We start from the raw sequence: 25974 nt of genomic DNA, 5'->3' as shown, positions 1-25974 counted from the left end.
TTCAAGCACTGTGCAATAGCGAACTCTGGTGGTGGCTTAAAATTAAAGTTCCTATTTTCCTATTCATAAATGATGCATTACACCATTGTCTCTACAACAAAATCACTGGGGGAAGTGTAACCAAGCAGCCCTGCTTTTATTTTGGTGCTGCACTTCCTGCACAGTGAACACTATTTTTAGGACTCATCTCTGTGTCTTCTGTACAATGTTGGTCATTTTGTAGAGACTCAGTCTAGTTGGGATGTGTGTTCATGGTTGTCAAATCAACCTCTGTAGATTATTATTAATGTGGTGTGTGTACAATCCTATGTTACCTCTTTGTGAACACAAACGATCCAATATGTATCACTTAATTACCGGGAACATCTAAAGAATATAATAAAGACATTTGTAAGAACTGACCATAAAAAAGTGCAGGTAAATTTAGCTTGTTTTTTCTTTCTTTTTTTTCAATGTGTATTCATTCATTTAATTATTTTAAATTTTTATTCTTATATTAATTTTGTTTCATTGTAATTATTAAAGAAAACTAACTACAGTAACTCACTTTCTATCTCGCATTGTGTTGCAGTAATATTAATCGTTGAATTATCATAGATAATATTAATATTAGAAGACCTGACTAAGCCTGAAACCTGTATCTCACTCCTGTAACAACCTCTGTGTTTTATAATTGAATGACATGATGTCTTTCTGCAATGCTGACATCATATTTATCTGCTTCTTATGAATAAAATAAAACATTCATTGAGTTTATTCTGTGATAGAGTTTTATTTAAGAAGAATGAGCACATTGGATATACCTGTAGCTGGGACAGATCACCATGATGTATTCTTTGCAAATAAAAAGCATTTTAAAAACTGTTTCGCTGTATGAAATAACTTCCAACATGTTGTTGCATCGGTGTGCTGCTGAGTGTGTCCCTGTGTGCTGATACTGCTTGTGCAGCAGTTCTGGGATTAACTACACCAGGATTATCAGATTGTTTCAGAGCTGCCAGAATAGACGAGATGACAGCTTCATATAGGGCACCACACTCGCACGCACACATACACACAAACGCACACACTTAATCCAACTCCCCTCGCTGAACTCGGATAACTTCTATTCAGGGAATTCACTCCTCTATTGTGTTACATGTACAAAAGGAAGCCGACACTACAAAGCAGTTAAAACCTTCTACCTTTAATATATAATTCATGTGCCATTTTAACAGGTTCCTAAGCATTTCATTGCAGTTTAGTACAAACTCTACAGCTGTGAGATGAATAATACAAATGCACATTGGATGAACTTCAGCGTTATGTGCGTTTGTGCCAAATTTGAGCAGAAAAGTCAAAACGTGTTAAATATGTGTTTGTCTGCTGTGTGTGTGTGTGTGTGTGTGAACGCTACATCCCTTTAAACTGAATGTACTCTCTTCTAGTCACAACAAAAAGTACTACACATCTCCTGAACAGGTTCTCTGATGGTTACACATTCACAAGGTCCTGTGCAGAGGAGATGTTTGTTTTGGTGTCTGTGCAGGGCCTGATAAGATTCCCTATATGTTGCCTTGTTTTGGCCGTGTGCGAGGGAGCTGCGGCTGCTGCATCAGTGGAGCGTAAATCAAGCCTAACGTGTCAAAACCAGGTGTTCTAGCCGCCACCAGCCAACTCACACAACCAAGACACAACCCCATCCCTTCCTCTTGGGCTCATATCTAAATACATTTTCCCTCTAGCTGGCAGGAGCAGGGGAAGCAGCCTTCTCTGCTTCTGCACCCTCAGGGGACTCTTGGGCGTTGGGGTCAACCTGCGCAAACTTTAGCATGGTGAGGACATTGAGTTTGACTTCCTCAAAGGTTTCCTTCACACCCTTCTCCAGGAGGTAACCCTCACTCTCGCCCTCTGGGTCCTCCAGAGCCATGGCCCCTTCCACAGCTGTCTGCAGGTACCGCAGGCTCAGGAGCACTGACATCTGGACAGAAAGAAGCAATAAAGATGCTGTAAAAACAAACTGCATCAGTGTCAGCGTGTAGTGTTTGTCACCAGATGAGATGGTGAAATGGTTTTATGGCTCACAAAAACTGATGTTTGAAGAGAAGCATAAACTGTTACATCACTCCTTCATGTTATATTACATATTTATTAACAATGATATCATTAAAAAGTCTTGACAACTTGTGACCACAAATATAGTCAAAAAGTCATTAAATCCAGCCGTCATTAACCTGATAATTAAGTTTGAAGGATGCATATACTGCTCTTAACTCTACATATATATATATACATCTTCTAATGCTATGTGTATGTTGCTATTGTGCATGTACTGTGTGAGCCACTTCAAAGACAAATATCCATTGGCTTGCAATGGACAATAAGGTTAATCCTGATTCTAACTCCATAGTGATGCTGATTCACTTTGGCAGAGGACAAATGAACATCATCATATCAATAATTATGTTTTACTGGCTTGATGAAGATGAGGTGGAGAGTCAGTTTGGGTCAATATTAAAAACACTAATGTATTTTTTCTTTTTGAGAAGGGGAAGGTCTTCTAAACTTTTTTCCTTCACATTTATATTCTGTTTCAGGCTTCCCTTACAGATTAATCTGCAAGGATATACGATTCTTATTCCATCAAATATTAAGGTTAAATGTTAAGGTTATGGTTAGGGTTCGCTATTTTAAAGGTCCAACCTGCCCTCCCCACCCCAATAACTTTCATACAGTCCCTTACACAAAATGGGCTCACATCCCTACACTTCACGCTGCTGTCCAAATAAAGCAAAATAAATTAGCTGTGACTCAGTCAGTGCTGTACAACATGTTCTCAGTTTGATCTCCTGCTTCCTCTTCCCTTTTTCGTTTGATCTCGGGCTGCATGATTCAAAGCAGGTTTTGGCTTTTGCTTGAAAATCAGACGCTGTCTGCAGCTCAGCTTGAGGCCTTGTTAACTCCTCACATGGCAGCCATCTACCCTCCCCTCATGGTGGACTAGAAAAACCACCATACTGGGCTGCTGCATTTAAAAGCATAGATTGTTTGGTGAGCTGTAGGCGGTGTGTAATGATGCACTGTTGAACGTGAATATGAGCGTCCAGTTCCAGCCTGAGGTCTTGTTTGTTATTTGAAGAGAATGTGCCATCAATACTGTTATTTGGCAAAGGATGGAAAGAGCATGTTTGATTAAAAGACAGAAATCAATGTGTGTCAGTGAGGTTTTCTTTCTGTCGGTTGCCATGGCAGTCTGTGTTTCCATTGTTAAGTGTTTTTTGTATGTGTGTGTGTGATTTTTGTGTAATTTCACATGACAGGTGCCTAGAGGAGAAAACATCACAACATTTTAAATGTTCAGTTAAAACAGAATCACACCAATAGACACTCTGTGCCTTGGATAAATACTGTATTTCCTCTATTTTGCCACAGTTACAGAATAACTGGAGTGTTGTTTATGTCATCATGTATCCCACCTGTATCAAGATGACTGACAGCACACCGGGACCAGTTGAATTCATCAAGCCCATGTAGTAGTCAACCAGAGCCTGCCTGCAGCCACGACTGTGCAGGTTGAGTTCCTCTGACTGGAATTCATAGTTGTGGTGGGCACTGTTATCCGTCAGGTGGTACTGCAGGCAGGGGCGAGGGGAGGCGGGGTTACAGCAGCTGAAAGGAACGCCATCCAACAGGTAGCGGCTGTCCACGTTACTCCGGATACGACTGGAGACAGAGGAGGGAGATTAGAAAAAGACAGAAATGAGAGAAGAGTAAGAGGACGTAAAACACAGAAAACATGACTTTTAGCTCAATACACACTTAACATCAGTGAGAAATGAGCAGTGCCTCTATACTAGTGTCAACATGTCATCACCTTTCTGTTTACTCATTCCTTTTCACTTATATTATCTTTGACCAACCTCTCTCTGCTTGCTTCATGAACAACCTTTCCATCCATTTCTGTCATTCTCTTCAAAAGTAAAGGCCAGATCTATTTTTTATACACACTTCTTTTACCCTCACATCATTCTTTATCTCCCGGCGTCCCTCTATCCCTCCTCTATAACATATTGTTTGACCTTTTTTGATGTGAAGGTGTACTTGTTATTCATCTAGACCTCTCTTCCCTTCTCTTTTCTTTCCTGTGCGCCCCTCACCAGTCCATTTTTTTTCTCTTTCTCGTCATCATCTCATAATTTTGTTCATCCCTGTGTTGTGATTCACTCACTCCTTGACGTCCTTGGAGGTGAAGTCCAGGTATCTGTTGCTGACCCACTGTACTTCAAACCAATCCCTGAAGTTGCTGTTTCCACAACAGCGAAACTCCATCTGTAGACGATCGATGGTCTCTTTCTGAAAACAGCGGCCGGGCACGTCTGTGTCCTTGTAGAATCGAATACCATTCCTCAGGCCAACCTGACAGCAGAGAGAGAGAAAAGTGGAAGAAAAAGTGTTTTATCTGATGTTTTCGAGAATGGTTTTACTGTCTGTTAACATATGACAGAGATTTTCAGTCTAATTTGAGACCTATATTTTTTAAACTTCTGGTTTGTTGATTAAATTAATTGACCCTTAAAGACTGGAAAACTCTAATCCTGCACTATACTGTTGCTGAAGAGTTTTCAGAAATACATTTGAAATGGCCAGTTTTTTAAAGATGACAGAAAATGGTGAACATTTTCTGTTTTCTTAAATACTGATAAATAAACATGTAGTTTCTGTCTGTTTGTAAGATTTTGTTAAATTTTCTAATTTTCTTTTCTGTTTTATTCTTTTCTGCACCATTGCTCAATTTGCAGGTATATGGGCCCTTTTCTCTCTCTCGTCCAAACCCCCTAAACTCAACCATTTTCGTCTTTCATCTCTTTCAGCCACAGCAAATTGGTGGAGAGCAGGTTTGGTTTTGTGTTTTGCTTGAGGAACAGAAAAATATAATCCTGTTATGGGACAGATCTCTTTACCACACCATACTGACACCTACTCTACCACTTGACCTGTCACCCTCCAATCATTACCCAGCCCAGTGACCCCACCTTCAGTGACTCCTCCAGGCGTCCTTGCAGGGCATAGCTGAGCACCACAACAGCAACGAGCAGACAACAGAGCAGCGCAGCTACAGCAAACCAGGCCAGCAGGAGAACTTTCCATCGGGGGAAGCGGCTTGCGTCCAAGGAGTCCTGACACACACGACTGGCAACCCAGTTGGTGCCGATGGAGGCCAGGCCCACCATCATCAGGATGTTGGGCACCACATGGATCTCTGTGTTTTCCATCACCTCAAGAGAAGAAGAGCACAGTCAAAGATAACAGCAGCAGCAGCCAACTGCAGGTCACTTTGTCATTTCCTCTACAGGTAATAATCCTGCAGTCAAATTAGCCTTATCTATTCTAAAAATGACCTCTGCAGCCAAGTGATTCAATTAGCTGCTGATATGCTGGATGCAAAGGCTACCACGGCAAAATGGTGACAAATTTAATTAATTGCCCCGGTTACAGCAAAAGTCAATTATGGACTGACTTTATTATTGGCTCAGTTTTCAAAAACCTGTCAGCCGTAAAAGCATCTTTGCCCCATTGTTGTTTTAAAATTACCATTAAAAAACGGCACTACTGCCACCCTTTCACATAATCATCCTACAATATCTGTCCAGCCAACTGTGGTTTAGGCCTCCGAATGCTCGTTGAGAAGAAATAAATTCCACTCCATGTTGAATAATCAGAGTTGTCAATGATCTGAACAAATGAGTAAGTAAAGTGCAAAACAAACTGTCTAAATGATAGATTTGTCTAACACGTATAAAGAGGATTAAGCTCTTGTGAATCATTCTGTAAGATCCTTCAGCTTCCTGACATTATTCTGCTGGTCACAATGCAATTTCACCCATCTAAGCCGTCTCCACACTGACTCAACAACACTTTGCTGCACAACTAAGAGATTATGGAATCTGGTTCTCTCACTGGAGATCAATAAATATCTGAAGGCACGTGTTCATGGCCTGCAGCTTTCCTGTGCTGCCAACTGGATATCAATGCATCCAATTCGATCAGGGATCAATCCAGCCCAATTACTGGTCGGCTTGAACAAATGCACCAGTTTTATAGAGGTCATGACCTTCACCTGCTGGTCACATTCCCTGAATTCAATACAAACTGAAACCCAATAACTTTTAACACACTACATCCTCATGACTTAACATGCATGAAAGTGCCTGAGTGTCTGTGTATGTTTACACTTGTGCTTTGTGTGCTGCGTGTTTGTATTTGAGGATTAAACTGTAGAGCTAAGTTTGAATAAAAGTCACTGATAAGCGGCAGCACAGCAGACTCAATAAACAACCACGAGCAAAGGCATAAGTCTGAGCATATAAACTCATGTTTGTGTAATGCATGCCAGTGTTTTTAGACTTGGCCCTCTAGACTTTAAGTTGGCATTGCATTAATCTGTGTGCGTTTGAGTATATTTCCCTCTCTCTACCTCGTCCCTACGGAGCAGCTCTGTCTTAAGGTAAACCCCCAGACAAAAGATGAAGGTCCCGCCCATCACTGCCAGCCAGGAAAGCAGCCACAGGCCCTGGGCCAGACGCACCCGCCGCTGCTGGGTGAACTTCATCTTCAGCAGCATGGCTCACTACCAAGCACCGATCGTCACAAAGACAGGAGAGAAAAGTAAGAGAAAGGGAGCCGGGGTGGAGAGGAAGGAGTTCAGTAAATTCTGGTCAAAAATGTCAAAAAAGAGTGTCAATCCAGAGGAGGCCAGCTGCATGTAAAGAGACAAACCCGACAGAGGTCTCAAGCGGGTGCTTTCAATACTGCAGAAATACAGTGGTCAATGCAGGCCTTGTACTTGTTGTTTGGTTAGTTATTAGCAGGTTGAGCTTATCTAAGTTGTTCCAGGTGGAAGGGATAAGCAGGTAGATCCCTGAGATGGTAAAGGACACAGTCGACCTCAGAGGATAATCCAACAGCTTTCACTTGGATGCTGAAATTGTCCCAAAAAGATGGTTTATAATCCAAACCAGTGCAGCAAAACCATAGGAATGTGTGAGTAAATTGTTAAATAATGAGGTGTGGAAGAAAAGAGATATTCCTTTTTCCAGGGATGACAGGTTTTCTCCTCAAGTTGATTGGTCACCGCCAAAGCCCCCCCTTCAAGCTGAAACCAACGAATTCTTCCTCTTGACGTGATGTTGTCTTTTGATGGCGCCCCTTTGGGTCTGTGCGTGTGCGGCGCCCCCCTAGACCGCTGTACCCATGGTTGGAGGACACAGAGACTGGCCAAAGTCGAGAGTTTGGAGCCGTAATCCCCCCAACCGAGTCCCTGGGATCCTATTAAAGTCCAGGGGCCAATGGGAAAGCAGGCCAGTGTCTGATCAGCAAACTTGTCGTGATAGACACGTAGTATGAGAGGGACTATTGGACTCTTATGACAGGTGGACTTACCTGAAACTCATGAGCACAGGCTGGGCACTATGGCTGCCTCAGAGACAGAGGAGATATCATAGAAACAGTTAGCTGAAGCTAAATGGTAGCAATATCATGAGATGTGGGAGTACTCATACTCCTAAAAACACTCAAAATACAAGTCCTGCAATCAAAATCCTACTTAAGTAAAAGCACAGAAGTATTATCACCTAAAAGCAAGTATCAAAAGTAAAATTTTGCAGAAAAATGTCCCCTGAGACTGATGTCTGTATAAGACATTATCAGATTGTAAATACTGATGCATTAGTGAGTCATAGCTGGTCAAGGTGGAGCGAGTTTAAACTATCTTATATACAGTGAGGTAGTTTAGTCCGGTGGTACCCAACCTGATTCATGGGAGACGTCTTTGAGTCTTGAACAGTTATTTAACTGAAACCATCTGAGGACTTTGAAATGTCTCTTTAATAGAACCGCTAACAACTTGTTATGACAACTCTGAAATGCGAGAAGGGGTCCTAACTAGATACCTAACTATGGTTGTCAAATAAATGTAGTGGAGTTAAAAGAGGGAGTATTTCCATGTAGTGGAGTAGAAGTAGCATAAACTGGAAATACTCAAGTAAAGTACAAGTACCTCAAAATTGTATTTGAGTACAGCACTTGAGTTAATGTACTTTGTTACTTTCCACTACTGCAAATGATACCTTTAATGAACACCTTCACCCAGCTAACTGGTCACTGTACTGGCCTCAACCCAATTCCACCCGAAGCTGAAAACCTGCTCATACATTTATGATGTGGTGTTACAACGACACATCACTCCACTGTATTTGACTGTATGAATAAATGATAAAAAGAGAAATGAGGGTATCTCTGCCTTGGTTTATGTCTTGAAAATGGAGTCCACCACATTTGTTGGTTACTTGATGGTTTAAGACATATCCTCTGATTAATTTACAGACTAAAATGAAGTGAATATTGTCCCCTCAATGATCTCAGGGACTGTGTGGAGGATGGTGAGGCAGAGGCTAGGTCATGTAAAGTGAAAGTAAGACACTGGCGTTATGCCTGTATGGGATTATGAATACAGTGCAACAGGGAAGGAGGTTGGTGGGGCTGGATCAATTGGATTAAACTGTTACTATAAGTATTTATGACAGCTTGAGTCAGAGCTGTAGTTAGGTTGAAGCTAGTCGTGTGTTACCAGTTCTTACAGCACACCAAACAGAAAACTAAATCAAACTCTCACTTCATATCTATAAAGTGTCCATTAAAAGTTATTTTACAGCACCGCCATTAATCACATTTCCACTGATGTCTTTAGGTAGTGAGATTGATTGAGAGATTTGTTCATACTGACTTAATGAGCAAACTTGTTCTGCCCTCTAGTGGCCGAGATGGAAATGTTGGTCTTAAGTAAAACTAAATGGATGCTGAAGGCCCTCAGTGAATACATCTTGGGGATTTTGGAGATCCCAAAATTTCTTTTTTGCACCAAACTAAGGACAAATACAGATTTTTTTAGTACAGCTAATATTAAGGGTCTAAGAATAGCAAAGGTGTCTCTATGTTGTTTGTTATATAAAGAGAGATGACTCCTTATGATGAAGAAAGAGAATCGTGAAAAATGAACACACGTCTGTAATCTGAGATGTTGCATTAAATTCAAGATGATTATTTTTATTGGTAGAACAGCTGTAATGACACAGTTACATTGATGTAGACTAGCAGTAATTGCATAATTCAGGGGGTAAAGTGTACACCGATGAGAGATGGGGACTATACAGATTAAAGTAACATTAATATTTTGCTGCTGCACTCAATCCGCTCTACATACCTTCACAATACCTTGACATATTTACAACGTCATGTGTCTTAACTGCACAGTTTTGTTGTGCAGACTACATCATCTTAAACGTCTACCCCATTATATTTGAGAAAGGGAGGGCCACCACATTTTATGTATCATACATACACATACACAGAGTCAATAAATATTTACACAAAGCAATACATTTTACATTTTCTGCTACCTTAAAATTTCACATAAATCAGAATCAGAATGAATATCAGTTATCAGTCTGCTTCCTACAGTTCAGTGAACAAGGAGGAAACACAAATGAGATTATGTCTGTGTAGAAAGAGGTATTCCTGCCTGGTTGAGTTATTATTAATAAAAGTAGAAATAAAATCCTGTTCCTTGATGTTCACATTGATGGTACAACAGGTTGTTGTTGAAAGATGGCTATTATGACCTCACTGAGGGGTATGAAAGAAGACACATTGCTTCAAGAGGTAAGTGGGACTCTCAACGCTGTGCTGGATTTGAAGTGGTTCATGCTTCATTTATTATATTAAATCAATTGATAGCACATCCGTCTCACACAAAATCAAATTGTAAAAAAAGTGACCCTACAGTTGTTGAATAATACTGTAAGCTTACCTCAGACCTGTTATTCTTAAGTACCCCATTAACATAAGTTCTTGATGTCTCCCACGTTTTAAAACCTTGTCTTTCATTTTACAAATACATCTAAAGGGCCAACTGAAGCTGTTGATCTCGCGACTGAAATGAAGAGCTACTTCTATCAAAAACAAATCATGTATTCATCTTAAAAAGGCTTTTTCAGAAGGTGATTTTTCATATCATCTTTTGTCATTTCATCTCTTCACACTGGCACCTTTCTGAGACTTTGTATGCAGATCAGCATGCTCTCTGTTAATTTTTACAGAGTGACAGAGTAAAGGAAAAGACAGTAAATGACACATTGCTAAAATGACCACTTAAATTGAAATATATTTATATAATATAATTAAATTTATCTTCTTTATGACTGCGCGTTCACTTTTTTATATATTTTGACATTTAATTAGTCTGTTGCTAATTTATCATGCTTTCACTGCAAGTTTAAAAGGGCTTTTTTTCTTTGAGTGTAAATGGTTTTGTCAATGTGGTTCTTTTTTGTGTGTGTGAAACTCTTTTACCTCCAATATTGGCAATTTCCATGTTTCAACATCATGCAAAGAATTTCCTTCCTCTTCCTCTTTGGATTCTGGTTTGTAAAATCCTTTGAGCACCTAAAAGTATATTATATACAAGCCAGAAAGCTGATGTTCTCCGCTTCAGCAGGGCTGCTATTTTGAGGATACAATGTTTGCATCTGACAGCAATGACATATAAGAATAAATACATCTTTCAATTCAATGAGATGAGAATATACATTCACCCTGCCATGTTGCTCAATGACATGTTCAGTCTGCCACTTTGCCTGTTTGTTCCGCTCCTCCCGCCCACTCCTGCCCGCCCTGCTGCTCCTTCCCTCCACCCGCCTCCTTATGGGTCTGCAGCTGCTGGATGAACTCATCCAGGATCTGCTGGGCTGACATGGAGGTCACATCCACAACGTCCTGCTCCAAAAGCGTTACCTTCACCGCTCCCTTCCCACCCCAGCTGTCACCACCCACATGGGCCTGCTGGAGGTTTTGAGGGGTGTCAGCGTGGTTAGTGCCCAGGGGAGGCTGCGGTTGGCTTTGGGGATACAGAGGCTGCGGTCTGGCAGCATAACTGGCAGCCATTTTCTTATAGATAGCAGTGCTGATGTCAGCCACAGAGAAAGGTGGGCTGTGGCTGGACCTGTGCTGGCCTGAGAGACCATCTTCAGTTCCTGTGGTCTGCACCCCCTGTTTAAATGGCATGAAGGCTGTGACCCTCTGCGGACCTGCCTCTGATTTCGTCAACCAATCATGTGCCGCTTCCTCCACTTTAGGAGCATGGGATTGGCCGTCTGCTTGTGAAGAGGGGGCAGAATGGATGATTGGTACAGAGGTGGTCAGAGACTTCTGTATGGCCTCAGTTGAATCAAAGTGCTTTTCCAATAACTCCTTGATCAAGCATGGCACCTGAGGTTGAGACACAAAACATGAACATTAACTCTGAATTCAATCAAAAGAAGAAGAATCAAGTGATGTAAAGAGTATTATTTAATGGATCTCCTCCATATCTCCTGATTATACCTCAACTGGTTTGAAATACTTGTTTTCATGCTACTTTACATTTATACTTTTTACTCCACTGTATTTCTATGACAGCTGGAGTTACTTAAAATACAACATAACGGATTAAACCAACCTTTTTGACATGTGACCTCTTAAAAACAAAGCAGGGTCTGGTTGTGGCTCACAGCTTTCACATGTCTATGGGTGGTTACCAGTTCTACTTCAACCAGTTTCTCACATGGTTTCACTTTCAATACCCGTTCAAATGATCAAATACTTAACAAAAAATGAAGACGTGATAGATTAGATGAATAGATTAGAAAGAAGAGGAAGTATAAAAACTGAAAACACATTTTTGTTTTTTTCTTCTTTCCACTCCTAATAATGATCTCACTGACCCCCATGCTGGGAACCACTGGACTAAACTACCTAACTGTATATAAAATATTTTAAACTAGCTCCATCTCAAGCAGCTACAGTAAAATGCTGCTCACAGATTGATGCATCAGTATTCACAATCTAAAAATGTATAATAGAATAATATATAAGTCACAGGAGACATTTTACTTTGCTTTTAATTAAGTAGAATTTAGAATGCATTTTGCTTGTAATTAAGTATTTTTACATTGTTGTATTGGTATTTTTAGTAAGTAAAGGATCTCACTACTGAAAACTGCACCTGTATTTTTGTATTGTAAGTATTTTTGAAGACCCACATTGACAGTGCTCCCCCAACATAGTATGTAAAATATTGCAGGGTACTTTAACATAGTATAGGACATTTGTGGAGCAGATTTTATTATCTTAAAATAGAGCTAATCTGCTTGCAAGCATATTTGACTAATTTTAATGTAGGTTTACAGTGGCTTAAGTAACCAATTTGCTGCTGTTTCATGAAGGAAAACAAAATATAGGCTAATAAAAAGGAGCCAGACTCAAATATCAGCAGTTACTTAATGTTAAAGGATCAGGAGCAAATCAATGTGATCTGGACATCCTTACTTTTGACTTCCCAATGAGAAATGCCTGTGCCCTGTAGGCCTGTTCAATAATTCATTCATGCTTTCACACACATTAGTAGAGAGCTCTGGGTGCACACAACATTGATTCCATAATGGCTACTACTTTATCATCTTTACTTGAGTGTGATAAAGCTCCAATGGAGATAAGAAGGCTTAATCACACATGCGATTGCAAACATACATACATTTGAAACCCAGCTTTTTGTGGAAATAGGGACACAGGGGTGATGTGCTTCCACAATATTGAATTTAAAATACTGAAATGACTCGTCTAATGAAGGATTAAATAAGACCGATCCATCCTAGTAATAAGTTCTCTGTTGAAATCGACTGTATGTGGAAGTGTGCATGGGTGTCCAGTAGATGGCACTATGCTCACATTGATGTTCTCCAGTGCTGCCATGGTCCTGTGGGCGTCCTCCAACTCTGAGCTCAGCTGGGACACACGGTTTAGTAGGTACTTCCTCTCACTGCTCAGGCTCTCTGACTGCACACACACACACACACACACACACACACACACACACACACCAAGACATTCATTTACATGAAAGTAGCTCATGTTTTGTGAATGCAGTGAGACAAGATCCCTCTGTTATCATTCTGTCTGTGGCTTCCTCGACCTTATGTCCAGGCAGGTTTTCTCACCGCTATATGCAGGTGTTCCCCCAGCAGGTTATTGGCCTGCTTGGTCCCAGTGTGGGTCTCTAGAAGGCTAGAGAAGGCACAGAGAACCGTAGAAGAAAGAAGAAGAAAAGACAACCATAAAACCTCAATGCTATAAGACCTATAATTCACATTATATCAACACACAACACTCTTTTATCTTGTATCTGGGTTAAAGACAGTTGTTTGTCAGGCCAGGTGGCAGCCACAAACTCTCCCACTGAATGTGTAACAACTGACACCAAACTGGAGCCCAGTGTGAGGTGACCATTCACTCCAGTTGCTCCAGTCTGTTGAAGAATGTGTGGTATGTGCATGGTGGGCAGCAGAGGTTGTTTTGGGATAAATACAGTCTTGACAGGACTCAGGTCACAACTAGACTCTCACTGGTGAGTGTGAAGGGACAGGACAGATGGCTTGAGTCCCCCTGCCTCTGTTGGCCGGGGGAAACAGGGCACTGCAGAATTAAAACACCCACAGAAATACACAGCGGAGAATGTGTGGCCTTTATCCAGTGTGTTCCATGGATCAATGAACCTATAGAAACTGTTATGTGAAGTCATATGTTGACTATTGATTCTGGAGTCAATACATGTGCACACATCACATCATTTCCCTCTCATATAAAAACATGTTGTCCTTCATGTACTGCATCATCACACTACACGTGGAAGAGATGTTTTCCTGTCTCATGTAATCTTCAGTGTTTATTTGCGCATATAAGCAATGTTAATCCATCATGCAGGTTGAATTTCGTTCCGTTTATGATCCCAAACCTTTTATATTTCTCCTTGACATGGCTGAGTTCGTCTCTGGTCCTCTGCAGCTCCGCCTCCAGGCTCTCGATGCAAACCACAGTCTGCAACAAGTTCTGGTGAAGATCTGCATTCTCCTCCTGCAGCGCCCTGAGCACAGAGGAATGATGGGAGATGGAGTTTTGTCACAGTATATAGTTATCCTAAAGACAATATTTAGCATAATATTTTCAAATGTTTGCTATTTTAATATATTACATAAATATACAGTAGGTATAAAATCAAGGTCCATTTGTCATTTAGCAGTAATGACCTCAAGAACCATTCAAGGTGAGGCCCTCTCTTATATGCCTCCATTTTATGAATCAGCATGCATAGTCAGTATGCGTCATTTTGAACTGTTAAAATCAATTTTAAGGTACCACATGCCACATTTTATGCCATGATGATATCAACTTTCATTACTACACATTATGGTTTGGCAAAATTGAATAAATACCTCATGAAAAAGGGCTCTCAAACAAACACTACAGAGATGGCTGCTACATAGGTTGTATGCCATTTAGTACTATTTCAGCAATAGAACAACAGAGGTTTGGCAGTCACCACTTCCGCATGTAGGTTTTTTAAAACAGAATAACAAAGAATCAAAAGATCAAATCATCTGTTTTTAACAGTAAGCACTTTAAGTGCATCTGCCAAAAAAATGGCATTATATTAAAGAAATAGTCTGCATTAGAAAGACTGCATTAATGGACATGTGCATTATGTATTACATATAGGAGGGTTTTCATTTGGTGCTTATGTTATTTTTTTACCTCTGTCACATATTCTTATTACCAACGACACAGAGATGGTTATATAAATGAGTTCCATAACTGCACCTCCCCCTGTTAAAACAGGAGAGGAGGGAGAGAGGATACTCATTAGTGTGATCAATAACCACTGACCCATCACAAGATAGACAGAGAGAGGACAGGGTGAGACAGAGAGAAGTTATAAAACACTTACTGGAGATGGTCGGCATCACACAGTGTGTCCTCGAAACAGAAGGATAAAAGAAAAGTGAATCATACACATAAGATACAGGAGACATTAGGTAATCTATCTATCTATCTATCGATCTATCTATCTATCTAGCACAGACTTTTCATACAGTGCAAACATGCAGTTTTGGCACTGTACTCCAGCACATAAAATTGAAAATGAAACAATGACAGCTGTAATTTGAGGGTGTTTACGTCCACATTCCTTGACCTGTGTAAACCTCGTGGCCCTTTTCATACATGGGTGACAAGTTCTAATGTGAACACTCCCTAAGCATCCTTGCTGAACGTCACAACTTCAACCTCATAGTCATTGTTTCATTTGAATTCCAGTGTGCTGAGGTAGAGCCGAAACAATGCAAAACGCGTCACTGTCCATACACAGCATGCACCATAGATATTTAAGCATGCCAACTGGAACTTTCGAATGAAGCCATTTAAAGTTGCTGATTCGAGTCCCTAAATCTGCATGGAGATAAAAGCAACATTAGCAGTTCAGGACTAATTCCAGGCTTGGTGCTATAGGTGAAAAAGCATAGATATATAAAGAACAATAAACAGTAAGGACATCATGCCCATATACTTTCTATACAAACTTATTATTATTCAGGGTTTCGGGAGCTGGAGCTTGGCCCAGCACGCATTGTGTAAAAGGCAGAATCCACCCAGGATGGGTCGTCAGTCCATTACTGAGGACATGTCAGATTGAATAAACTATTGAGTTATGGCAGACCTGCTCCCGGAAATGGACTCTACTGGAATCGATTAGCTCGGTGAAGCTAAACTGTAGCCGGGATATTTCCCCTTTGTATGTGTGTGTGTGTGTGTGTGATTTTGTATTTTTATGTGTGTGTATGAACCTTAACTTGTCAAGACAAACTCAGTGAGAGCAAATCCTACACAGCGACCACATGGAAAAAGGCAATGTTACATAATGTTGTGTGTTTTTATTAGTACATGAGAGTGTAAGCCTGAGCAGATTCTTGCATAAGAGCAACGTGATACTTGCTCTTATCCAACCAACTCGCTCTCACATTTTGCTTAGTGCTGGCTGCTACTGTGAGCTAGTATGAGAGGTTTGTCTCTGTGGGTGTGAGATGTGTATTGTTACTTTCTCTGCCTACATAGTCAATTCATAGAACATAGGACATACAGTAGCTCAGGGCAGAGACTTGAAAACAAACAATTCTACCATTTAAATGGATAAATCTGGGAGTTTCAAAGGGAGTTTCCCCTAAAAGTACAGGACTATCATCTGCTGCACTGCTGAAGAATGACTCAGCTTCCAATGCGTAGTGTTTCACACGTCCCACACAGCCTATGACTCAGCTACACTGCCTCTGCAACAGAGCAGCAGCCCTCCATTTATGATCCTCCTGCTCTTTCTACACAGATATACAGTATCTTCCCTTCAGTGCAGTGCTATGCCTTCAGGTTTCTTTTTCATAAGTCTGACTCATGATAGGACCCAATTACATTATACACAAAACATTATAGTGACATAAAATGTTACATATAGAGGTAGTGTTGCAGCATAGTTTGACATAGTCCTTTTTTACATATCTTATAATATAAATTCTGTATATAACACAATTTGATTCATGTCTTTCTCACAAAATGCCCCATTTGAGGCCATTTGTGGTTTAATGCTAAGGTTTGTTCAAATTTGATTTTATGTGATGAATGTTTTAAAATTACCACATATCATGTGAATAAATATAAATAAATTATATTAGCTAACTAAGGTATATTACTTAGGGATAACACATAACTTATCTGTCCTTTATTCTGACTTATTTCCACTGTGATCCTCAAAGATTGGCAAATGACAGTAGCGAAACAAGATTATTAAAGAATCCAACTGTATACTTGTATATAAACATCTTTTCATTCATGTTTCCTGACTTTTCTAAACTGAAATGAGGTATGTGCGCTGTACTAATGACATTTCACTTTCAGATTCGTGATCTGAGGCCTGAAACCTCCCTTCACTCCTGTCGTTCCTGTCTCATATTATCATATTACCCTATTAAAACCTTTAAAGTAAACTCACCCTGCGTTGTTTAGAGTGCCCCACATGCTGTGAATGGTGTCGACCACTCTGCTCCGAGCTGTAACTGGTAGCTGTGGAGGCTGTGTCTCTGGCCCGGGGTGAGTCTGATTTTGTGGATGAAGACTCAGATCCGAGGCCTGGCCCTACACCCTGGGCTGAGGATGGAGGGGAGCTAGCGGGCCCTCTGTGCACAAGGCCAGGGTGCGCCTGTTGAGGCTGGTCCTGAGGGAAGTGCTGGGTGTGTTGACTGTGGGAGGCAACGGGCTGCTGTTTGCGGTGGTGGCGTTGTTTGGGCTGGCTGGGTTCAGGGCTGGTGCTGGTGCCATCTGTGAGGTGAGGGCCACATCTACCATATCTGTCCTCTGACACAGAGCTCCCCGTGGGCGACGGCCTCCTGTCTTTACGGCTGCTTCCCTGGTGAGTATTTTGGCCCTGAGAGTGGGCGTAGTGATGAGGCGGGGAGCTACCATGGTGGTTCTTAGCTGCATATGAGTTCAGTTTTTCAGAATTGGAGCAGTCCGAGTGTTTCCGAGAGCTGCTGTGAGCTGCTTTCTCCTGGCTGTTGCGTTGTTTCGGATGCTGCTCCTTCTCCTCCCCTGAGCTCTCTCTGTGCTTCTTGGGTGGGAGCTGAGGCTTGACTGGGCCAGGTGTTCGGGTTGGGGCAGGTGTCTTCCCAGTAATTTTATTTTTGTTCACACCCAAGATGGTGAGAGCTGAGGGACTTATAACCTGTTGTGTAATCTCATCTAGAAAGGCTGAGAATTGCAACTTTCCCTGCACAAAATTGTTCCTGGCTTGCTCCATCTCGACTTGAGTGATCCCTTTCCCCTTCTGTCCACTGGGATCCTGTCCTTTGGAAACTCTTGGGGAGAGCACCTCCATCGACTTAGCTTTGCGAATGTCAGAATGAGGCTCCTTGTTTTTGAGGATGCCTTTGCCGGGTAGCTGACTGGAGGACACTGCTCTCTTGGGGCCCCTGGAGACCCCTAACAAAATGTCTTCCTCACTGAAAGCCAGGCTTCGATTCAAACTAGCTGTCTTATACAGAGGTCCATAGTTCATGTGCTGTACCCTGGATTGTTCTCCGCCAAGATCACTTTCATTACCCTGCAGAAGGCCTTCATCGCTTCTGCTGTGACCTCGGTCAAGAGTAGAAAAACCATGCTTTCCCCTCCTATGTGAGCTCCCATGCGACTCACTACAAACACTGCCGGTTTTGCCATGTTTGATGCTGGCAAAGACAATAGGCTCGCTGCTGTCATCGTCCCTGAAACCTCTGCGCACATCTGTGATGTTGGAGCAGGACAGGGAGTGCAGTGGCTGCTCGGCATGACGAATAGAGAAGGGATCATTTGCACTCGCCTCTGTGTTCCAGGAGGAAAAAGAGGAGGAAGAGGAGGAAGAGAGGGAAGAGGAAGAGGCCCTGGAGAGAGTCACATGTGTTTCGTGGTTGTAAAGTATCTCATCGTCTTCGCTTTGGTGAAATTGCTGTGTTTGATGACGATGGTGGGCATTGTGATGAGGGCTGTCCTGGAGATAGTGGCCATGTTGATGGTGATGGTGGTGCCCGTGGCTTTCATCTGTATTTCTGTTGGTGTCATCAAACATTGTGTACCTACAACACAAGGACACAGGAATATGAGCAAATGTAATGATGTCTCTGCACCAATCAGTATTTGATAGTAGTATAGTATAGTAGAGTAATAGCGCACACTTTTGCCAATGCAGATGCCGTCATATGTAGCTCTTGCTTTATAAAAGTAAATTTCAGGATGTATGTGACTTTTATGTCTTCTTCCATTAGACATGAATATAAATCTGGCAGACTGGAATGAACCATCCTACCTGTGTGACTGAGGGTCTTGGTGATGGTGAAGGGGATGATGGTGGTGGTGCCTCCGCAGCTTGATCTCGTCTGGGCCAGAGGGGCTGTGAACAGGCTTAAAAAACTTCTCCATCATCTGCTGGTAGGCTGTGGATGCTGTCCTGGTATGGTTGACAACACAAGGGGCACTGATGGTGATCCCTGTTGGCACTCAGCTGTTTCCTCTGCTCTGCAGCTCTTTTTTTTTCTCTATAAGGCTACAACTTGTCTGTCAATGTCAGCTGCAGAGATCCTCATTTCAGACTTGACAATAATCGACTGCTGTTTCTGACCACAAGAATAGGTACAGCATGCTCTCAAAAAAAGAAAAGAAATTCTAAACTAGCTAATTAGGAGTTCAGTCCTCAAAAGGTTTGCTCACAATAGTCTCTACAGAAGACAAATCTCCAAGTGTTTCAGCATCCAGTTGTTGGATCGTTTCTACCTACATGAATAAGTTTGTCTCCCTCAGCAGCTGGCTGCAGAATAGTGCAATCACGGGCTTGTGTGCTGGAATGTATGAATTCCTGGATGGTGGCTTGATTTTGCATCACGCCTGATGTAACAGCTGGGTGTTCATTGAACCAGCTGAAAGAGCAAGACCTTTGTCCTCATACAGGAGACAATCGAACCGAGCCCTGTGGGACAGGATCTATACCAGGGTTCATTTAAACCACTGAAATAACTTGCAGAAGAGGGGTTTGCCCGTATGTTTGTGCTGCCTCACACTTCAACGTCATGTCTTGTGTGACATTTTTTTGTTTACCTCGATTTCCACTATTGTTATTAATATACAAAAAGCAGATATGAGCATCAACCAAAGCTATAGAACTGCTATAGAGCTGCCCCATTGATTTTGAGAGGTTTCCTGCTACCATCTGGCTGACGCCTACATAATTAGATTTACAAGGCGAGGGGGATGTGACGATATATACCATGGGATGTATTTGTCAGCCATCTGAGATAATGTCATACGATTTTTACTGTGGCAACTATCCCTTTAGTGTCTCTGATTGTATAAAATTATTGGCAATGTTGCAAATCAGCAAGGCCGCTTATGGTGATATTGGATTTTTATACTGTACAGGAGAACATTCGTCTTTGTCAGGTTATTTCATTAATAGTTTCAAACAGTTTCTCAAGTGATTTTCCAGGTTTGTGGTGTGCTGTAGGCTATTTCAAATTTCACAACTCCACCTCTTCTACAGCTGTCATCCCTATTTTCAAAAACGTCCCAATCATTATCACAATTGAATGCACTTCACAACTTCTAACACAATCCCTGAGACACTCAATGGAAATTGAGATCAACGCCTTCATAATGGCTTTGATTAGCAAGTATCACACAAGACTTGATGAGCCTATACCATGAAAGGCCTTGGTGTGGCATGGTTATCACATGAAAGAAGGTGCCCCTTTTTCTGATGTGTGTGTAGTCACTGACTAGCTATATCCTGTCTAACAGCCAAGATCAATTAATTGAGGCTGGGAGGGGCTGAAACTCAAGCAGAGGACAACTCCCCACACCAGGCTGTTGCTGATCAATGGCATATGAGAATAGTTACATAAGGGAGGTTGCCCAAACTTGTTCAGGCAACTGTAATCAATGTTGAAAACCAGTTCAGCAGATGAAAACAGTGGGATAGATTTCATGTATTAGGACAGACGTGACAAATAGCATGTCTTTTCACTGCACCCTCTGCTGGTGAACAAAAGTAAATCCCAGTTTGGCCTTTCAATGCTGGTAATTTTCCACCCTGTCACAGCAATGCACTGGATGTTTCTGGATATTTCTAGTTTCATCACGTACACTCTTCAGCTAACACTGTAATGTAACATTTAAGTTTAGGTTGAATTGGACAGTAAAGCTTAGAGTAACATAATGAAGGCTTGTGAAAACGGGTCTGTAACTACATTATATGACATAGTACATTTGATGAAAAAGCACTGCTGGCACCAACAGCTTTTACAGCATCTACTAAGCAATCTACCAAAAAGAGAAACACGTTATTGAACATAGGCCATCCAAGTTAAACGAGATGAGTTGGCTCTTTTCTTTTGTTCGTCGATCACAAACAGCATATCATTGCGGTAAAGGGTAAGAAGATCCGGCAATTCAACCACATTCTAGTTTGATCCGGTTTGTCTGACCGTGTTACATGCAAGCAAAGATTAATCCGCGCAACCGTCCCTGTGACGTCAGCTCTTTTGACTGATAGTTGGTACAATAGGTTGAAAATGTGTGTTTCTATTGTAATTTACTTCACTGTTTTGTGTTTCATATATTTTCAAATTGTGAATTTAACTGTTAATACTAAAACAATTACACTTCACTCACACATTGTCTTGTCTGAGCCAGTTATAGTAGGAACACCTCTTTGAGGATTAGTGCTGTGTCCTCGAGTACCCTACTTATCATTAATTTCCGCCTATTGATTGATTTATTAATTTTCTGTTTTGAACTCGAATCTAAAGCCGTAATCAACAATTGCCATTTTTGTGTGTGCGTGTTTGTGAAAGGGGGATTACTTTTTCCTCGGATGAATACCTCCTCTTGCCGTAGACCAATCACCCAAACAGTATATATTGCGCTCGTGACGCCATTTCAAGTCAGACGGCATTGATAGGAATTCGTCGTGCTGTGGGGCGTCGCAGGTTAAACCGATCTTGTTTTTCTTCCTTTTAATACTTCGAGATTCGACCGTTAGGATTGAAGACGTGTAGATTTGCTCTACCTAGCTTGATATTTGTGAGGTGTTTGAATTTAGCGTCTTTTGATGGGAGTCAATGAGCTGTAGGCCTTGTGTCGATCGCAAATAGCCTCAATATCAAGATACGTAACGTTATTGTACCGTGTGTTTTTCAGCAAGGTTTTTTGCCAACAAGCTTTTTGTTTGAAATATTACGTTTCGGTCGGCATATGCCAAAGAAAATTAGCCGTTATCAGAAACCGAAGCTTCATTTTTTTTTGTCGAAACTATTCAGGGTAGCTATCGAGCTAACGTTGGCTAAGCCAGCCAAATACAGGCTCATGTTAATGAAAACGTTGTCAGAACGTTATAATTTATCGTTCACTTCTTCGCCAGATAAAATAATCTCGAATATCAACATAACACGTGTACATTATGCGTTTGTTAAAGAAACAAATCCAAGTTGGTGTTTTTCATGTTTATGACGGTAGTCTGCCAAAGATGGGTGCCGTGACGTAGCATCCTGTAAATGTTTGCCATTGGTTTATTTGAATAACGCGTGACGTAGCCAGATAGCGATGGAAAGGGAGCGGTCAGGAATTTTCCAGCCGCGAGGCTAACAATGTCCGCAAGTATATTCTTTTGGTAGCCTTTAATAACTGAAAATATATTTTAAAACTTAATTTTATACAAATAACGAAATTGCCGTTAAATGTTGAGCTGCAACAAGTTTTTTTTTTAAATAAGCAAGGCAGGCGAAACGAGACGCTGAGAGTTGAGACTAAGAGTCGACTGACGTGTCAAAGTCAATTCAAAACCGAATTAAAGCAGACTAGTCAACATGCCAAGATTCCTCCAGAGAGCAGTTAAACTATTAATAGCTGGAGCAATAATGTGAGAAACGTGTTATGATCTTTAAATAGAGGCTAACCTTGCATCATATCAAGTATCAGTTATGAACTTTGAGGAGTTAAGATTGAGTCAGTTAAACCAACTAAATAGAATCAGTTACTTTTTCAACAAAACTAGGTTGTGTTTGTAAACCAAAGAAGCAATCAAGACAATCCAAAAAAATTTTTTGGTAATATTTCTAATGGTGACTGAGGCCTTGGCCTCAATCTCCTCAATCTATGCCATTGTTTGGGCAAGCATCTTGAAATGCAATTAAGCAATTTTTTTTGTTTTATTCTTCAAGTTGCACTTAAGTGATTCAGTCACCACGCGTTTGTCTTAGTGGTAACGTTTTTAAAGTGAAAATGATACTATTTCCTTTGACCAAAGAAATAACAGAAGAAATCTGCAGTTCTTAAAGCAGCCTGGAAGGAGTCAAAGCTCATTACCAGAGCTCTAGCTGTAGCTCAAAGAACAGGCTCAGATGATTCTGTATGGACTTTTGTTTTCAGTTGTCAATTTTTTTTTTTTTAAACCTTCTTAGAGAAGACGGAAGACCTTTTTTTTATCTTTGGGGAGGGAAAATGGACTGAGTTATCAAGGGGGAGGAATGGACTTAGTTATTGTGAGGAAGAATGGACTTAGTTATTAGAGGAAGATCGCAGGACCAGCGCGGAGCCATGGGACACGGGGAGGACCAGAGTGGAGCGAGGCAGGACAGGACCAGAGGGCGTGGGCGGACCAGAGAGGTTCCAGTCAGGACAGGACCAGAGGGCATGGAGGGAAAAGCAGAGGGGGCCCCAGAGAGCAGGAAGCTGCAGCAGCTGTCGGCGAGTGTACACCAGAGGGAGCCAGAGGCGCAGGGCAGGGTAGCAGCACACAGTGGCCATCGCTGAAGCAGTTGCAGCAGTTCCAGTGCAAGCCAGCCAGTGATGAGGGTGGGACAGGGCGCAGAAGTGTCTTCTAGCTTCACAAGTTTAAAGCAAGGTGTTGGTTTGTATATTGGGTAGAGGTATCTCTGTAACATTCTCAGGTATTTCGCTTTTAAACTACTTTTATAGAAACAACTGTTATAGAACACAATTTCTCGCACAGCTCTCTCTTCCTCTTTTCAGGCAAGCTGTGTAAATCGTTTTGTACCGTGGTCACCCCTCCTGTTGTGCGCTGACATGAGTGTGGTGGTGTCTGCTGTGGTGAATGCCTTGGTAGTGTGCTGGCGAGAGGAACATCTTATCGGACTTCTCTACCCCCTGCGATCAGAAGTAGTTCGCCCAGCCGGAGGGAGAGGCACTCCTTTTTGTTGTTCGATAGGTCTCCCCCAAAGAAGTTTTCAGCATTGGAGTGTGAGAGTGGATGGTCTCCTGTGCGGCCGATTTGATGTGTGTATTCAGCAACCCTTCAGTGCTTCAGCTGCGCCTCAGTGGTTCAGATCAGCTACATCTACCTCTTAACCCGAGCAGTGAGTTAATGCATGAAATGTACATGTGGGTGTAACTATCCTGTACATTATATCATCCTTACCTATGCTGTCTAGTATACAGTATTTTGTTTTTGCAATCAAAGAGAAATTGTATTGAAATGGTAGTTAATCCTAGCCAGTAAAGAATTTTGGGTTAAGAAGGGGGAGGGGGTATTTAAAACGTGTTTCGAGTTCTTCTTTTCACAGGCATGGCCCCCTAAAGCTGATCATCGAAAGAACCCCCCGCTAGCTGCTCGCTACAAGTTGAGCTCATCTTATTTACTATAGTTCTATGGATCGGGATCATGTGCATCCACCGCAGTTTAAAGAGTTGTAGGAAGGTATTTGGTATTGTTTAATAAATCCATTGGCTTTTTTTATTTGTTCATTCTACACCATTTGGAACGTGTTGTAAATGGGGTTTCATGCACATCTTTTGGGGTAATGGGAGGGTGGGTTGTGGGGCGTTAATCAGTCTCTTCCTAGACTTCACAGCTCCATGTTACCCAACGCAAAACGGCTTGAATAGGAAACATCCAGGTGCACCCAACAAGATTCAAGTGGACACTTTGCCTCGCAGGATAGCAACCTCAAAACTAGTCTCCTGATGTAGCAAGAAGTTCGGTTTTCCCAGGGAGTGTGGTAACAAGTCTCTTTACTCGAAGTCATTGTAATTTGTACAGGCTTCAAGTTGCTTTGTGGGGTTGGGAGGGGTGTATTTGACTCTTGCAGATTAAGTTACATGGCCCACCCTTCAAAAATCTACACTCAAGTCCACGTCCACAGTTCATAAGGAAGGAATCCCTCGCGTTCAGGCTTGCGGTATTTAAATGCTTCTTCTGGAAAATAGATTCAATCTCTTATGAATTGTATTCATAGTCATACAGTTGTGTCTAAGTACTGTGAACTAAGGCAGTATTGTAATGCCAGCAATTGTCTTGTAGTCCTGTACTGCTTCTTTGGATGGGGTATTGTGGGGAGAGAGGCTTTTTCCTTTGCATTTTTCAGTGTGCTGTGTCCTGTGCGCTTTCCAATACCCGAGACCATCAGGAACTCTCCTAACTCATTGTATGTACAAGTTTCCTTGCGCATCGAGCATCACGTAAGGTCACTAAATGTCACATTTCTCTTAACATTCATTGTCTGGCTAAATGCCTCCATTGCAATTCCTTTGCAATTAGTTACTATGCCTTGTATTGATAATACAATGAGTGAACTATCTGTAAAGGATTTTCTTATTGCATAATAAATGCATAGCTTGTTGTGATTGAATACAGTTTTGGTATGCATTTGTTCTTTTTGGGGGCTTGTGTGGGGGAGCTTTTCTTGTGCTTTTTCAGGTATGACTAAAGCTTGGAGCTTTGTAGAGCACGGATGTGACCTGGGCTCGAATGACATCCTTTTCAAAGTGGAAATTGAAGGCAGATAAGTTGAATCCATCAAATATTGATGTTGGAAAGCAGAAAATTGTCAACCCTAGAGGGGTCACTTTATCTTGAATGGGCCCAACTGCCCTCATTGTTCTTGAAATGAAAGCAACTTGCTATACTTGACTGTAGAAATAGCACTGCTGTGCTTTCTTAACAAGAGTCTCTTGTGATAACGGGAAGATTTGATGGACCTTCATTGATTCTGACGTTATCTGCAGTAAAGCATTTGGGTAAGGATAACAATAGTCAGTTCTACGATACTGTGAGGGGGGCACAGGGGTGTTTCTTGTCTGCCTCTTTGATCTTTCAGAACAGTCCAAAGGAAGAATGCAGTCTACCTAGGACAACACAGGAATCATCCTGCCCTTTGAAATCAACCAACACGCAGTTTGAACAAGTGGAGTCAGGTTGTTTTTGATGTGTATACAGTTGGAACAATTAGCCCTCAGCTGCTAGCCCTCGCGCAACTGTGCAAGTGGCAGGTTGGTCACATGAACTTATTCACAATCGCGCAACTGTGCGAAGCTCTCAAAATTGAAGTAGCTGAGGATAGCTGTGCATGGTGCAGCTTTCAATTTGGTCTGAAATGCAGCGCAAATGTGTTGCTTTAGTTTATATTGTGTATTGGTTTTGGTTGGGCGTGTCCCTTCACTTCTCTTCACAGAAATCAGAGTGCAAGACTGGTTCAAGCACGAGTGAAG

The 25974-nt window shown here is 41.6% G+C and overlaps 2 protein-coding genes across 2 annotated transcripts; both read right to left on the bottom strand.

Moving 5' to 3' along the window:
• Window positions 1-1720: 1720 nt before the first annotated feature.
• rom1b (retinal outer segment membrane protein 1b) lies at window positions 1721-6601 on the bottom strand. Its single transcript, XM_070913443.1, has 5 exons — window positions 6455-6601; window positions 5013-5255; window positions 4208-4395; window positions 3456-3702; window positions 1721-1960 (listed from the first exon to the last, which is right to left on the bottom strand). The coding sequence occupies exons 1-5, from the start codon at window positions 6599-6601 to the stop codon at window positions 1721-1723; spliced, it is 1065 nt and encodes a 354-aa protein (XP_070769544.1).
• A 4052-nt stretch (window positions 6602-10653) lies between these two features.
• On the bottom strand, window positions 10654-20193 carry LOC139291821 (repetin). Its single transcript, XM_070913928.1, has 8 exons — window positions 20171-20193; window positions 18785-18925; window positions 16940-18554; window positions 14852-14880; window positions 13862-13990; window positions 13068-13134; window positions 12799-12855; window positions 10654-11301 (listed from the first exon to the last, which is right to left on the bottom strand). Exons 1-8 carry the CDS (start codon window positions 20191-20193, stop codon window positions 10654-10656), a joined length of 2709 nt encoding a protein of 902 aa, XP_070770029.1.
• Between the last annotated feature and the right edge of the window lie 5781 nt (window positions 20194-25974).

Source organism: Enoplosus armatus, chromosome 10, assembly GCF_043641665.1.
Source record: "Enoplosus armatus isolate fEnoArm2 chromosome 10, fEnoArm2.hap1, whole genome shotgun sequence".
Lineage (NCBI taxonomy): Eukaryota > Metazoa > Chordata > Actinopteri > Centrarchiformes > Enoplosidae > Enoplosus > Enoplosus armatus.
Note: the sequence above shows the minus strand (reverse complement) of the source record. Positions and strands in the feature narration are given on the sequence as shown.